Source organism: Triturus cristatus, chromosome 9, assembly GCF_964204655.1.
Source record: "Triturus cristatus chromosome 9, aTriCri1.1, whole genome shotgun sequence".
NCBI classification, from domain to species: Eukaryota; Metazoa; Chordata; class Amphibia; order Caudata; family Salamandridae; genus Triturus; species Triturus cristatus.
In genome coordinates this window covers 34934648-34948411 of record NC_140592.1, presented here as the reverse complement: position 1 = coordinate 34948411, position 13764 = coordinate 34934648, and the positions used below count along the sequence as shown (strand labels likewise).

At 47.9% G+C, this 13764-nt stretch overlaps 1 protein-coding gene across 2 annotated transcripts in view; it reads right to left on the bottom strand.

Annotated features, from left to right (window-relative positions):
• LOC146797320 (laminin subunit beta-2-like) overlaps positions 1-13764 on the bottom strand; it is a 342744-nt gene that overhangs the window by 100449 nt on the left and 228531 nt on the right. For both annotated transcript variants that reach the window (XM_085624322.1, XM_085624321.1), the window contains exons 15-16: positions 8460-8618; positions 3169-3296 (exon numbers count right to left, since the gene is read on the bottom strand). In XM_085624322.1, the coding sequence (XP_085480448.1) occupies positions 3169-3296; positions 8460-8618 (287 nt within the window). The remainder of the gene's footprint in view (positions 1-3168; positions 3297-8459; positions 8619-13764) is intronic.

The following is a 13764-nucleotide window of genomic DNA, read 5'->3' as shown; positions in this document are numbered from 1 at the left end:
GCTGTGGCGCAGGGTTGTGAGCCCAGCTCTCTTTTATTTGCAGAGCCCCCTTACTGCAGGTGACTGTGCGCGATAGGTGCGGGGATATGTCGAGGCAGCCCTCTTGGAGAGGGGGATTAACAGTGACCGTGGCTGGTTCTTAACTTCTGTGCAGGAGTGGTCTTAAGTTTCATCTATGTGGACCTGTGGGTCATCCCATTCTCTTCACCTCTCTTGGCGCTTGGGCATGCACCTTGTTTAGGGATGGGTCGATGGGGCCTCTGGGGTATACTTTGGCCCTCCTCACCTTCACTGGTGGTGAAACAGTCTGGCATGGTGTAATACGACGTGCTCTCCCTCCTTAGGAGTGGTCAGTGCAAGGAGGTATGCACTGTAGGGGCTGCAGTCTTCTGTGGCAGGTAAGTTGAGGTTGCATGAGGGTGCAGGAGTGACGTGGCAGCTTTGGCACCTATCTTTGGGAGCTGGGAGCATACGCTGCACCGCTCCACAAAACTGGGTTTTAGGTGAGAGTGGGCCTTCTTGCTGTGACCCTTCAATGTGTCTGTTGTAACAATGTGAATTGGGTGGAAAAATAAGATTCTGCTGAAGGAGTTGTTATGTTCAGCTCCTTGTTAATGCACATCATCCAGCACAGCAGCCAGTGACATGACCTACAGTTTAATCCCAACATGCTACACAGCAGGGCCCTATAGCAGGACACTAATAACATGTCTTGTCACGCTACAGGTCAGATTAGGGACACGCTGTGTCTATACATTCAGTTTACATGGGTAGGTGGCAGATATGTGCTGACTCTTCCCTCCAAGTTCTCCTCTTGTATAGGTTATTGTATTTAGGAATGTCTCTTGCCTTGTTTGGCCTGTGTATTTGCATCAGGCCAGAGAGGACTAGCAGCTGTGTGGTGTGGTGGGCCAGAGTCTGTGGTCCCTGAGGGAGGGTCACTAGTGGATGCGGCTAGTGCCGGCCCTTTGGGGGGTTTCCGTATCAGTTCCTTACAGGCCTGGCTGTGTCGTTTCAGCCTTGCTTTCTGTATGGAGACATGAGGGGCCTTCATCAGGTGCGATATTGCCTTTACTCCTATTTAGATGGACGTTCCAATGTAATTTTTGCATTTAGAAAGGTGTGCGTAAAGAACAAGTTGGGATTGATGTTTGTGCATTTAGCATTGTTAATCTTTGGACACTAGCTGGAAGTAATTAATTTCTTTTTTCATATTAAATGTTTGTATTTATATCGACATTAACATGTGTACATGCAAATGTATTAACTGCGCATTTTTCACATTTAGACTGACCATAGTTAAGGTTGGCCTGTGTTTAAAATGTCAAACATACGGCTGCCATCTTGTTTCATATCATGCCTCTATTTGTTTATTTCTAAGACAAGCTGGCTCCACATTTACAAATGTGATGTGTCTCCTTATTTTCGTTCTCATGTGATATGTTTTCCTTTTACGTGATCATTGTAGAATGTGCGAACGAGCTGTTACAGAGCACCTGCAGCATACGGTATCTTGTTATGCTGGCGATAGCTGTAAGTTTGAGAGACACTTAGAGAAGCCTCATTGTGAATGATCCTGAAAATATGAATAAGATTAGCTTATCCTTGCGTACCTTAACCTGCCTGGAGCTTCTAATGGGACCATGTGTAGGAGCAACGATTGTTAGAAATGTGTGATTTAAGCTAGTGCGATGTAGACAAGAACCCAGAACCCGTTGAGACCTTTTCCCCAGACATGTTGCACACATGCTTTTTCCCCACTCCGAGACAACGTAGAGCAGAGTTGGGTTCTCCCTGTATATGGGAGAACTGATTTACCTAACTGTTCCTTTGAGACAATTGTGGGGCATATTATCAAGAAACGGCGTTAAAATTATCGCCGCTTTAGCTGCAGAAAACTGCTGCTAAAGCGGCGATAATGGGCTTGATAATTTGCCGCAGAGAATTCCAATAGAAGCCCATGTTCTGGTGTCAACCTGGGCTTCTATTGGGATTCTCTGCAGCATATTATCAAGCCCATTATCGCCACTTTAGCGGCAGTTTTCTGCCGTATAGCGGCGATAATTTTAACGCAGTGCTTGATATTCCCCCCGTATTTGTTGATTACTGATTGATACTCCATTGATGATTTTAAATCTGTAAACCTTTTAACTTTTAATAAACCTTTATGATTTGAAACTTAACCACTCTGTCTTCCCTGTGGAGTATAATGTGCTTCACGTTATTTAAATTTATTGATTAGATGGCTGTTGTGAAATCTCGATTAATCAGAGAGCGCTTTATGGACCCCGAACTTGCATGAAGACAAACGTTCCATCAGTGCCAAAAATAGTCTAGAAACCATTATCAGATGGCTACATTTTCGTGAACTATATTCTTTAATTTACAACCATCAAAGTAAAAAAAAATTATAATTGTTCATCGTTAGAAGCCCTGAGAAAGCAAATATATATTAACAGTTGCCAAACATCTGTTGGCCTTTCTTTCCAGGGAATTGATAAACTGTACGTGCCCCAATTGCAAAACTGGAAGTCCCAAAATATTTCTACCAAGACTCTTTTAAAAAATATTCTAAAAAGACTGTTCTTAATTTGATTGTGTCAATAATGTATTTAGTTCTGCCCTAGTCATTTCAAAGGGGGTTTATCTGAGGTATCTTTGTGGAAATCTCTTAGTCTCCTTATAGACCGAGCGGCCCTTGTCAGGATGGATAACGCCAAACTATTGCAGACGGGGCGCTGTTCCCATTCTGTATTTGAAAGGGGACATATATGGCACAATGTTTTATCAAAAGGGATTCAACGTTGAGCTGCGTGACAGCCTTCCAATCCAAACTGTAAGCGTAAGTTCCAGAAGAAGGGTAGATTTCTCCCTGAAAATTGAATGTCGGTAGAATATGTGTTTGGAAATGCTAAGGATTAGTTTCTCTATGCTGTGGAATTGTTCTTGTATTTTTCATGGCCTATATTTTGAATGTTTGCAGGAAAATTGAAGTACAGAAGCCCAAGAAGGCTCTGGTCTTCTGCTTGTGCAACAGACCTGGTTCACAGATTTTAAATGTGAGCTTTTGGGAACAAAATAATTGTGGTGAAGGGACCCTGTGCCCTTGGGCTCGGTCAGTACAGGAAAAGGAGAACCATTTCTTGTGCTTAAATATCCTATACATACCTGGCACCGGGCGGCAGGGACACCGTCATCAGGTCGTCAGCAGGGATGGTGTTACCGCAGGGGCTGCTGGTGGGGATGGGTCCTGGGCGCTTTATGGACACTTTCACTTCCTCCCATTTCTCGGGGAACTGAAAATTCATACACATATTAACTTTAGTAGACTTCCCTTGGAATTACCGGATGTTACTGCAACGGATATGCAATTAAACCTCAACAAACTTATATTAAGACAGCTTTACTTACCTGCAACCCTATTTTTACATTTTTGCACTTCCCAGTTTCAAATGATTGTGTCTGATGTTATTTAATGGCAAACCACAGAAAAGCTATTAAAAGTGTTTTCTTCATTTAGCCATTTCCATTTTCACAGACCCCACATGTAATGATGCGCATAGAGAGAGAGACGTATTATTGGGCAGTTGTAAGCGGACCTCGATTGGTTGATTACACTGGATTGGACACTCTGGTTCACACTTGAACAAGAACATTGTAAACTTGGACTGCATTGTAACCTTGTGAAACCTTCAAGGGGTCAACGAGTGCATGATGCCACTTCTGCCATCTACGTCATTTTTGGGAATTAACCTCCATAATACAGAGCAACAATCAAATGCAGGAAGTTGATTGGGCGGTCTTTGGGAAAGGGAAGAGCTCTGTTATTTTGAAAATTCTTTGGAGTGAGAACTAAATAGCATATTTGATGAAAACGTAGGATATGATCTATCACTACCCTTTAGATATCAATGATAAAAGGAGGTGTGACGTCAGCGAACTAAGAAAAAATTCAAAATAGATGTAAAATAAATAAAACCTCACTGACGTAATCGCGTGGCTTCCAGAAGTTGTAGAGGAGCATTCCAAGGGGTCCAAAGTGGCTCCTCCGAGTTACTTAAGGGAGCTTTAGGATGGCTCCCTTTATGATGGGACACCTTTTTGAAGCCTCTGCAGTTCCCAAAAGAAGATTTACATAAGGAAGATCTCTGAACAGAGCCACAGCTAGTGTTCAGGTCATGGATCATCTGACCAGAGGTGTGAAGTAAGCTTGTTCCGAGTGAGAGCTCACCTCGACTCTAAATGTGTGAGCCTCCCTCGAAACGACTGAGACTTTCTGCGGCCGAAAGAAGGGGTTGGGGTGATTTATACCAAAGGAGGGAACTCCACCATAAGTGGTTATTTTTTAGCAGACCTACCACCGTTATGACTGTTATGACTTTATGCAGCTAGGTCCGTTTCCTCAGAAGCGGGGACAAGGAACAGGGACAAGAACAAGCTGCACAGGAACATTTGAGGCTGGCTAGCAGGAGGATCTGTGCACAATGTCAGACATCTGCTGTAAGACATAATTCTATATCAGAAAAGGAACCTCTACTAAAAATATATATCATTGCAGGACCTAATTGTTTCTCAAGCATCTATTTGAGCTCTTTGACGCCCTCTCATTGGAGCAACATGAGGGATGTTCAGTCCCGATTCGTGAGATCTTAGGCAGAGGGGTGCAAAGATCGGACAAAACTTCATGCAGGACAGGAGACAAGAACATGAGTCTGGACTTCTGGAGATAAGGCAACTGGAAATGTACTGTGTCTCTGCCTGCTCTTATTTTTCAATTAGCCATTCATTTTACTGGTGCAAAGGCAATACCGAGACCTGACAGAATCTGATACCTGACTTTGGAACTGACGGACCAATAACCATGAGTCATGGGCTGAATCCGATTCCTTGTCATTGATTCTGAATGACAAATTAATACAGATGTATTCAATGATGGATGAAGGTCTGGTTGCTCAAAGCCAGGTAATTTAATGACTAAAGAACAATGCTGAGAGTGTAGATGAACGTTTACAGTTGGTCGCGATTTCGGGGAGTTCTGGCAAGTAATCTTGGCAGCAAGGAGCCTCACGGTGAGAGTGTCCAGTGAAGATGGCAGCATCTTCTCCACTCAGTTTTTTGTGGTGGAGCAATTCTCAGCTCTTCCAACTACTGTAGAGCTGTGCCACTTCCCTTCTCCCCAATGGGGAACCCAATATGGTGCCTGCCATTCCGAGCCATAGCATGGAGGAGGCGTGGAGCAGAGTGGTGGTGCTGACTCTGTGGCGCTCGGTAGCATAGTAGTGTGGAGCCATGCTTGGCTTTAGACGCCCTTAAGAGGTCCAAACTCTCTGGTAGGTTTGTGTTCGGGCCGGTGTGGCACGGTAGAGTTAGAGCAGAGAGACCCCCTGGGGCAGCAGTGGTCCTTGCGGTGGTAATTCTCCCACCAATCTGGATGTGCCCATTGTATGAAGAATCAGTAGACACAGGGCAGGAGCACATCAACACTTTTAGCCCAAATTCTCTTTCAATACATTCCTAGGAACATCAGTGTCTTCTCTGTTTGCTACTGGCTCCCTCTGAGGATAGCGATATGCACATATAATAAGGGCAAGTTATGCAAGATATAAAGGACTTGTTTAGCTCTCCTTACTCCAAATAGAAGTGGCCAAGACAGAGGTGGTGTTGACCGTCTCTGAGAGATCTGAGAGGCTTACAGAAGCAACCAAGAGGAAAAAAGGGCAGCTTGGTAGAAACAAGATCTTACCTTTTCAGACCTCTGCAGGAGAATTCAACAGATGAGGTGGAGGCAGGTGCCCCGATAAATACCTTGAGCTGGTGAATGTGGGTCCTGTGGCATTGGTTTACCACCCTTGCCGTATAATGGTCTTTTACGTGGGAAGACTCATTCTGATCCTGGTTCAGCCTGTGAGCACCACACATGTATACAGAGCAGCAAGCCTGCAGAGGGGATGGCTGGTAGGACGTGAAATGCTGTGGCTTTTTTGTCTGTATATGTCACCATCCATGGCTTGAGAAGATGCTGCACGCAGTGGCTGCTTTGTGGTTTAGAGTGTTAAATCATGTTCTAATCTGTCCCTGATGCTACATGCTTGCCCGCTGTTCTCTGCCCTCCAGTTTGATTCTAAAGCACTGTCTGATTCCGTGATCTTTGGTGACGTTTTCATTTGTTTTACTAAGGTTCGCATCACAAGGTGACAATTTCCAGTTCTATAATGCGTACAACTGTGCTTGTCTCAAATGCAAAAATATCAGAGAGAGAATAAGACACATGATGTGATATTTTCATTGTTTATCTGACAAAATTGATTTATTTTTTCTTTTAGATCATTGGTTCACATCCAAAAACAGCGACTGCTTCACATTTTTTTATCCAAAAACAAATGCCGTATGTTTCATAGTTATATGAGCTTCTTGTTCAAGACTCCAAACTTGCCTTGAGAAAATGTGTTATGGAGCAGCCAACGCTCGCCAACATTCTGCCTTCAGTTCTGAGGTCAGCGTGGAGGTGACACCCCACCGTGCAGTAAGCCATCTTTTTGTAGCAAAACTGGGAGAGGCTAACCATCATACGCAGTCTGATAAGTGACAACAAATAGAGGCGCCAGTTGTTACCTTCATAGGTAAGACCTTAGCTGATCTGCATGGAAGTTTCCGGTGTGATGCTCATGTTCTGTTGACTTCACGGATCTTCTGATAGATAGTGCAGGGGCCACATCATGTATCTTCCAAAGCACAAGGACATATCGGCTTCCGCTACAAGATTTTATGACTCTTCGTAACCAATAACGGTTGACTCTGGTTCAACCTCGTCTTCTTCTTGAGCTCCACACTAGCATGAATGTCTCTTTACCTTGTTCGTTAGCTGGGCCACCACATCATGAGACAGGGACCTCCTGTACGTTATGTCCTTTGAGTGGTTTAAAGGGATTGATCACCACCACTAGTGCCCCAGGTTCAAACAATACTATTGCCCTCTAATGGATATCCGGGTGGTCCTGTTACAAACTTGACTCTTCAGCCCTACTGAGTACTCACGCCTTTCTATAGGACGTGATAAGGTTAGAAACACACATGCCATAGTAAATAACACTCAATAAACTCAATGTTCAGTCAGAGATATGTTTTTAAAAAAGATGCAGTGAAAATGACTGGCTTGAGCGTTTCCACCCTGGGGGCACAGACCATACCACACATTGTGAGCATCAGAATGAAAATGGGACTTAGTCCAGGTCATGGAGATGGCAGCTCTCAGCCACAGTTCACCACCAACCATGTCCTCATCTGGTCCTCGAAAGAATCAGTGAAAGTCCTCAGCAAGGGTTTGTCATTTTCTTTTTTTGGGTGTGGGTGGTTTAGGGGTTACATTCTAACTTCCACATTTAGCAGAGACATATTACTGTGTTAAATTGAGACCCAACGCACTGCAGGAACACAAGTTTCATCCTCTGGGGGTATGTCAGATGTGTAAGAGAGCATCCAGAAATATCAGTGGGGATCAAACATTGTTAGGTGAGTGATGCATAGACTTGAAGTATTTGGAACATTTCTAGGCATGGGCCAGAAATAACATAGGAATGACTGTGTGTCAAAGCTTTCGGTATAGCTCAAAGACCTTGGGCATATTTACAAGTCCTGTGCGCCACAGTAACTTCACTTTTTGTGACGTCCCAGTGGTGCAAAGGGCTTAGCCATATCTGCAAGGCCACGTAAAGCCACCCTGCGTGGCTTTTCATGGCCTTCCGGATATGGGTTAAGGCAAAGCAGTGCAAGTTGCTGCTTTGCTTTACTCTGCGCCAGAGTCGAGCCATAGGTGCTGCCGTGGGTATTCGCTTGCAATACCCATAGACTTTGACGCTGCTCCAGATTTGCAATATCTCGTAACCCTGGAACAGCGCCAATACCTAGCACCTCCCTAGAGCAGGCGTAAGAAGGAGAAATGTTTACATTTCTCCTTGTTCTCTCCTCTTTCCATGTGTGCTGCATTCTTCAGCACACATAGCAAAAGTAAAACACCTCTTGTGATTGTTGTTCTGCAGAAAGGTGTTCCTTCCTGCACAAAACCAATCCTGCCAACAGTACAGACACCCTGGCACCATAGTGGAAGGTTGCCTGCATTGGCACACGGCTGCAAAATGTGCGCTGGCTGAAAGGACAGGAATGGACCATATTTTGTAAATACGGTGCATTCCTGTCCGTTCGAATTGGTGTAGGGCAGCACAGAAAAATGATTCGCGATCCTGCCCTATTCCTGGTAAATATGCCCCAAATCCCTTTTGGTACTAGATGTTTGTTAAATAGTGACCCAACTGAGTTCTACACCGATCAAGAAAGTGTGTTGTGTTCACCTGCAAAAGCCCTGGCAATGAAGGTGACTTTAGAGATAGGACTGAAACTCCCTTGGAGAGTACTGCAATCTAAGGAGCAGGATCTTGGACATATGCAATAGTGTTAATATTCACCTGTGATTCATAGCGGATTACAATGTCAAAGTCCATGGAAAAGGGGACATTGTTGATCTGGAATTCCAAAACACCTCCTTCAGGAACCCTGGCAAATCCAGCACCAGTCCACGTAGCTGGACGGCCCACAGGGTACTCACGCTCCACCACTGTGCAGCCCTGCAAGAGAGAAAAGAAGAAAAAATAGATCAGGCAGGGATTAATTGGTATCCATTGTTTATATGGAATCAGCTCTTGTCTCTCTGTAACTATCCCATGGGATAGCCATGGGAGGATGGAAATTGGATATTACAGTTCTAGTGAACTAAGGTGTGTGTGTGAGTGCAGAAACCTACGGTGAGTCTATATTGGTCTGGCATGTGGGGTTTGGTCACAGGAAGGTTGCAGTCAGTTGCTGCTTGGCTGGGCCAGCCATGTACACACACTGGGCACACAGCTCAGTGATAACCGCAATCACTGTGCCAAAATAAATCAATTGACCTCCACATGTTCTTGAGCATGGAGCAGTATCCAACTTATGCCTGTGAGTGCCTCGTTTCTCCCTTGTGGTGCTTTCCTTACACCTGCCTGTGTCCCATTAGTCACTTCAATGGGGGAAGCTTAGTGACTGTTTCAGGATTTGTAGCTTTAGCAGTTTCTTTTTTTTTTTTTTAAACCTTTATTACAAAATTCAAGAGATATACAAATATGGGCCTACAACCTTCAGGCCGGCCGCTAGCAAACAATGAGACCATAAAACACATTTATAAAACACAAGCGGCAAGCGGTAAAAGTCCCACAAATCATAAGTAGCATTTGCGGCCACATTGCCCAAACATCCCAAATGGCGGTTCCATTTTAAATGAAAAACGAAAGACAAACCCACAAGGCGGCAAAAGTCTAGGCAACATTATGTGCTCCCCTATGGAGGACCCTACCAACCTAGAGGAATAGGAGGGGGGACGGGCAGGGACAGAGACAAAGTGGTCACGATAACACAGAATCAAGGGAATGTGCAGACTAGGGAGACTGGGCCGCCGCCAAGTCAGGCGTCAGTGGCAGGGTACAAATCCCGCCACAATAGGAGTTCCAGGGGCCCCACACTTTTGCCCATTTCCCAGGCTTACCTCTCGCCACATACACTACCTTTTCCCGAAACATACACCAATCCATATTTTCCTTCAATACCGAAATCGTTGGTGACCTCTGGGAGCCCCACAATTGTGCTATGTCACGCTTGGCCACCATATATCCCAGTGTCACCCACCACGTTTGCGTCACCGTGTAATCAGTCGGCTCCCACACATTCAACAAACATCTCCTAGCCTCGGGGAATAGCGTCACATGCGTGACCGCTTGCAACACCGCATGTACACCACGCCAGAATCGAGCCACCTCCGGACATTCCCACAAAATGTGGAAGAAGGCCCTAACAAACCACACCCACGCTTACACATCCCATCCACCGCATATCCCATACGCATCAGACCCGGTCCCATAACGTAGACCCTGTGGAGTATTTTGAGCTGGACGAAACGAAGGCGGGCCGGTATGGCCACCTCTTTCGGGGAGGCCACCGCAGATACCCAATCCTCGTCATCCAGCTCCAATCCGTCGGCAACCCATGCCTCACGAAGGCCGGCCAGCAGTCCCGATCGATCGTTGATGAGCTTTTTATAAATCAGTGAGATAGTGCCATCCGGTACATGCCCGTCTAGCACTCTATCTTCCAAAGGGGAGCACTCCGGGATGGACGCAACCTCCGGGAATACGGAACACAACTCATGACGAACCTGTACATACCGGAAGTACTCCCTGTCCTGCAACTGGTATTCCGTTTGCAGCACATCAAACGTTTTAAATCCCCCCTTCGTCCAAAGATCGCCCACCCTGCTGATGCCAATCGTGTCCCACTTCTCGAAGCCTTTCGTAGTCCACAAGCAACCCAGTCGCTCAGATGCATACAATGGCGTCGCCCGGGTTAACCGATCCTTCCACCCCATCGCCGAATTTGCCGCATGCCACACCCGTACCGCGACCCGTGTAGGACCCGTCAAACGTGCGTCGAGCGATCTAGAGTAGAGCGCACGATTGTAGTCGCCACCCGGCAACAACAATTTGTCCATTTCAAAAGCCGGATTAAGGGCGGGCCCATAAAGCCCGTGGTTTATCGCAGCCAGCTGGGAGGCCCAGTAATAACGTTTGATGTCGGGGAGGGCGACCCCCCCATCGTACCACGGGAGCGTCAGCTTCGCAAGGGCGATCCGCGGCCTCCCATCCCAAAACAGTTGGCGCTGCAGACCCTCCACCTCCCGAAAGTAACGAGCCGGGACGACGTCCATCGTGTTTTGTAAAGCATATAAAAACCGCGGCAACGACATCATCTTAAACAGCGCCGCCCGGCCGAGGGCGAGAGCGGCAAGCGCCTCCAACGCTCCACATCCGCCTTCAAACGCTGGAGGGGGGGGGAGTAGGTTCTGTTTATATCGGGCCGCAGAGTCCAGGGTAATAAAGATACCCAAATACTTAAATCCCTGTTGAGCAACCTGGATAGGACAACCCCGCGGGAGGATAGGAGCCTCCCCTGAGAGGACATATACACAGGATTTAGCCCAGTTGATGACTAGGCCGGAGTTACGGCCAAATGAACACAGTACATCCACTAACACAATCAACGATTCACGCGGGGAAGCAAGATACAAAAGAATATCGTCCGCATAAAGAGAGACTCGATCCTCATACTCAGGAGTCCATCGGAGACCACGAATCGAAGGGTGCCACCGCAGCCACTCCGCCAGGGGCTCCAAGGCGAGCGCAAAGAGGAGAGGCGACAGTGGGCAACCCTGCCGCGTACCCCTGCCCAATTCAAAAGGAGCCGATACTCTACCATTCACCACCACCTGCGCCAGCGGTCCGGAATACAACAATTTCACCCAGCCAATGAATCCCGGGCCAAACCCAAACTTCGCCAGCGTCGCCCAGATATATGGCCACTCGAGCGTGTCGAACGCCATAGTGGCGTCCAAGGACGCCAAAATGGCTGGCTCACGTATGAACGGAACCCTCGAGAGCACCCCATGCAGACGCCGAAGGTTAAGCGCGGTGTTGCGATGAGGGATAAAGCCGGACTGGTCCTGATGGATCAGATCGCACACCACGCTGACCAGCCGATTAGCCAGCACCTTGGCCAGAATTTTCGGCTCCGCATTCAACAGCGAAATGGGCCTGTAAGACGTGACCCGATCCCGCGGCCTCCCCTCCTTGTGAATAACCACAATAGTGGCTAGACGCTGGTCCAGCGGGAGGGAACCCGCCGAACGGGCCGCGAGGAACATATCACGAAGATGCGGAGCCAATGTATCCGGCCGCAGTTTGTACAATTCGATGGGAAGGCCATTAGGACCCATGGCCTTGCCAGAGGCGACTGAACGTATGGCGAGGGCAATCTCCTCAGATGTCGGAGCCGCGTCCATCAACAATTTATCCTCCTCCGAAAGGGAAGGCAACGCAATATCTTTAAGCAGGTCGTGGGAATCCTCTTCCGAGCGAGAAGATACCGGGGAATACACCCCGCGGAAATACTCTGCGAAGCAATCAACAATTTCCTCCGTCTCAGTAACACACACACCATCCAGTCTCTCAACCGACGGGACAACTCGACTCGCTCTCTCCTTTTTATCCAGCCACGCAATCAGTTTTCCAGCCTTATCACCCACATCATACAGTCGCCCCTGTTGCTCCCTACTCAGGCCCCTGGCCGCCTCGGTGACTAGGGCCTTGTAGTCCGCCTGTTTGAGTCTGAGAGCATGCAGTTTGTCGTCCGTGACACCACAATCCAGGTCACCCTCCAACTCAGTTATCTCAGATTCGATACGGGTCACCTCCTCCCGCTCGCACCTCTTGGAATGGGAAATGAGGGACAGGGCCTCCCCCCGGATGACCGTCTTGAACGCCTCCCACAGAGAAACAGCAGACGACACAGATCCCACATTATCTCCAAAATATTGCTCAAGGGATTTAATCAAATCTGCGCGAATTGCGGGGTTACGCAGGTGCCAGGGGTTGATCGGGACCACCCTCCCCTCCCCCCCCGGGACAATATCGAAGTGTAACAAGAGCGGGGAGTGGTCTGAAATACCCCGAGCAAGATGTCGCACCTCCCCGACCCTCCCCGCCTGTGCCGCTGGCATCAGAACATAATCAAGCCTCGAAAGACTACCATGAGCCCCGGAATGGAAGGTGTATTGTACCTGCGCAGGGTGTTTCAGCCGCCAACAATCCACCAGTCCCAGGGTATCCAAGAGGCCAGACAACCAAGTTTGGGCTCTGGGGAGATCCCTGGGTGGGTGACGATCCTCAGTTCCGGAGACTACAGCGTTAAAATCCCCCCCAACCACTAGATTCCCCTCCGGCAGCCCAAGAAGAAGGCGCCCCAAATCAGCAAAAGTAGTCGTCTGCAACCCCGGCGGGACATAAACAGAAACCAAAACAACCACTTTACCCTCCCATCTACCCACCAGAGCCGTATATCGCCCCCTATCATCATGGAGCACTTCATCAACCTCCAACGGGAGCGAGGTTTTAACCATAATGCCCCCACCCCTCGAACCAGAGGTGAAGCCCGAATGAGCCACAAGGCGATAGCCCCGCCTATTCATAGCACAGAAGGAATTACCAATAAGGTGTGTTTCCTGCAAGAATACAATATCAGGTGAAATCCGTTTTAAAAACTGCAGGACCACCCCCCGTTTTATCCTGTCCCCCAGTCCGTTAACATTCCAGGAAAGAAGTCTCAATCCCCTACCCCCCACAGCCAAAACCAATCAGTCTCCTCCCAGAGAGCACTTTAGATATAACACAACAATACTTCTGCCTTGTGGTACAAACAAACAATACCCAACCCCAACCCAACATTCCAAACAAACCTCCCCCCTCCCTGCACCCCTGCATGAGCCCAAACAGCCCCCCCAACTTGCAGTGTGCCTGTCGCCCCTGCATGAACTAAACTACAAAGACCCCCTAGAGGAGGAAAGAGAACCCCCTCGAGACACACCACAACCTCCAATGGAGGGGGAGCAAGACACGACAGTCAAGAAACCCTGAGCACGGCCGAAAAGTGGCATCATCAGGAATTAGCCCCAGTGTCAATACCTCAGGCCCGGTCCAGTGGGCACTCTCCTCCCGCGGCCCCCATCCCCTCTCGATCATGTCCCCTAGGCAAAGTGTCCAACCAGTCCCCGGCCGTCTCCGGACGGTCAAAGAAATGAGTGTGACCTTCAGACTCCACACGCAGCCTGGCCGGGAAAAGCATGGCGTATTTCAAGTT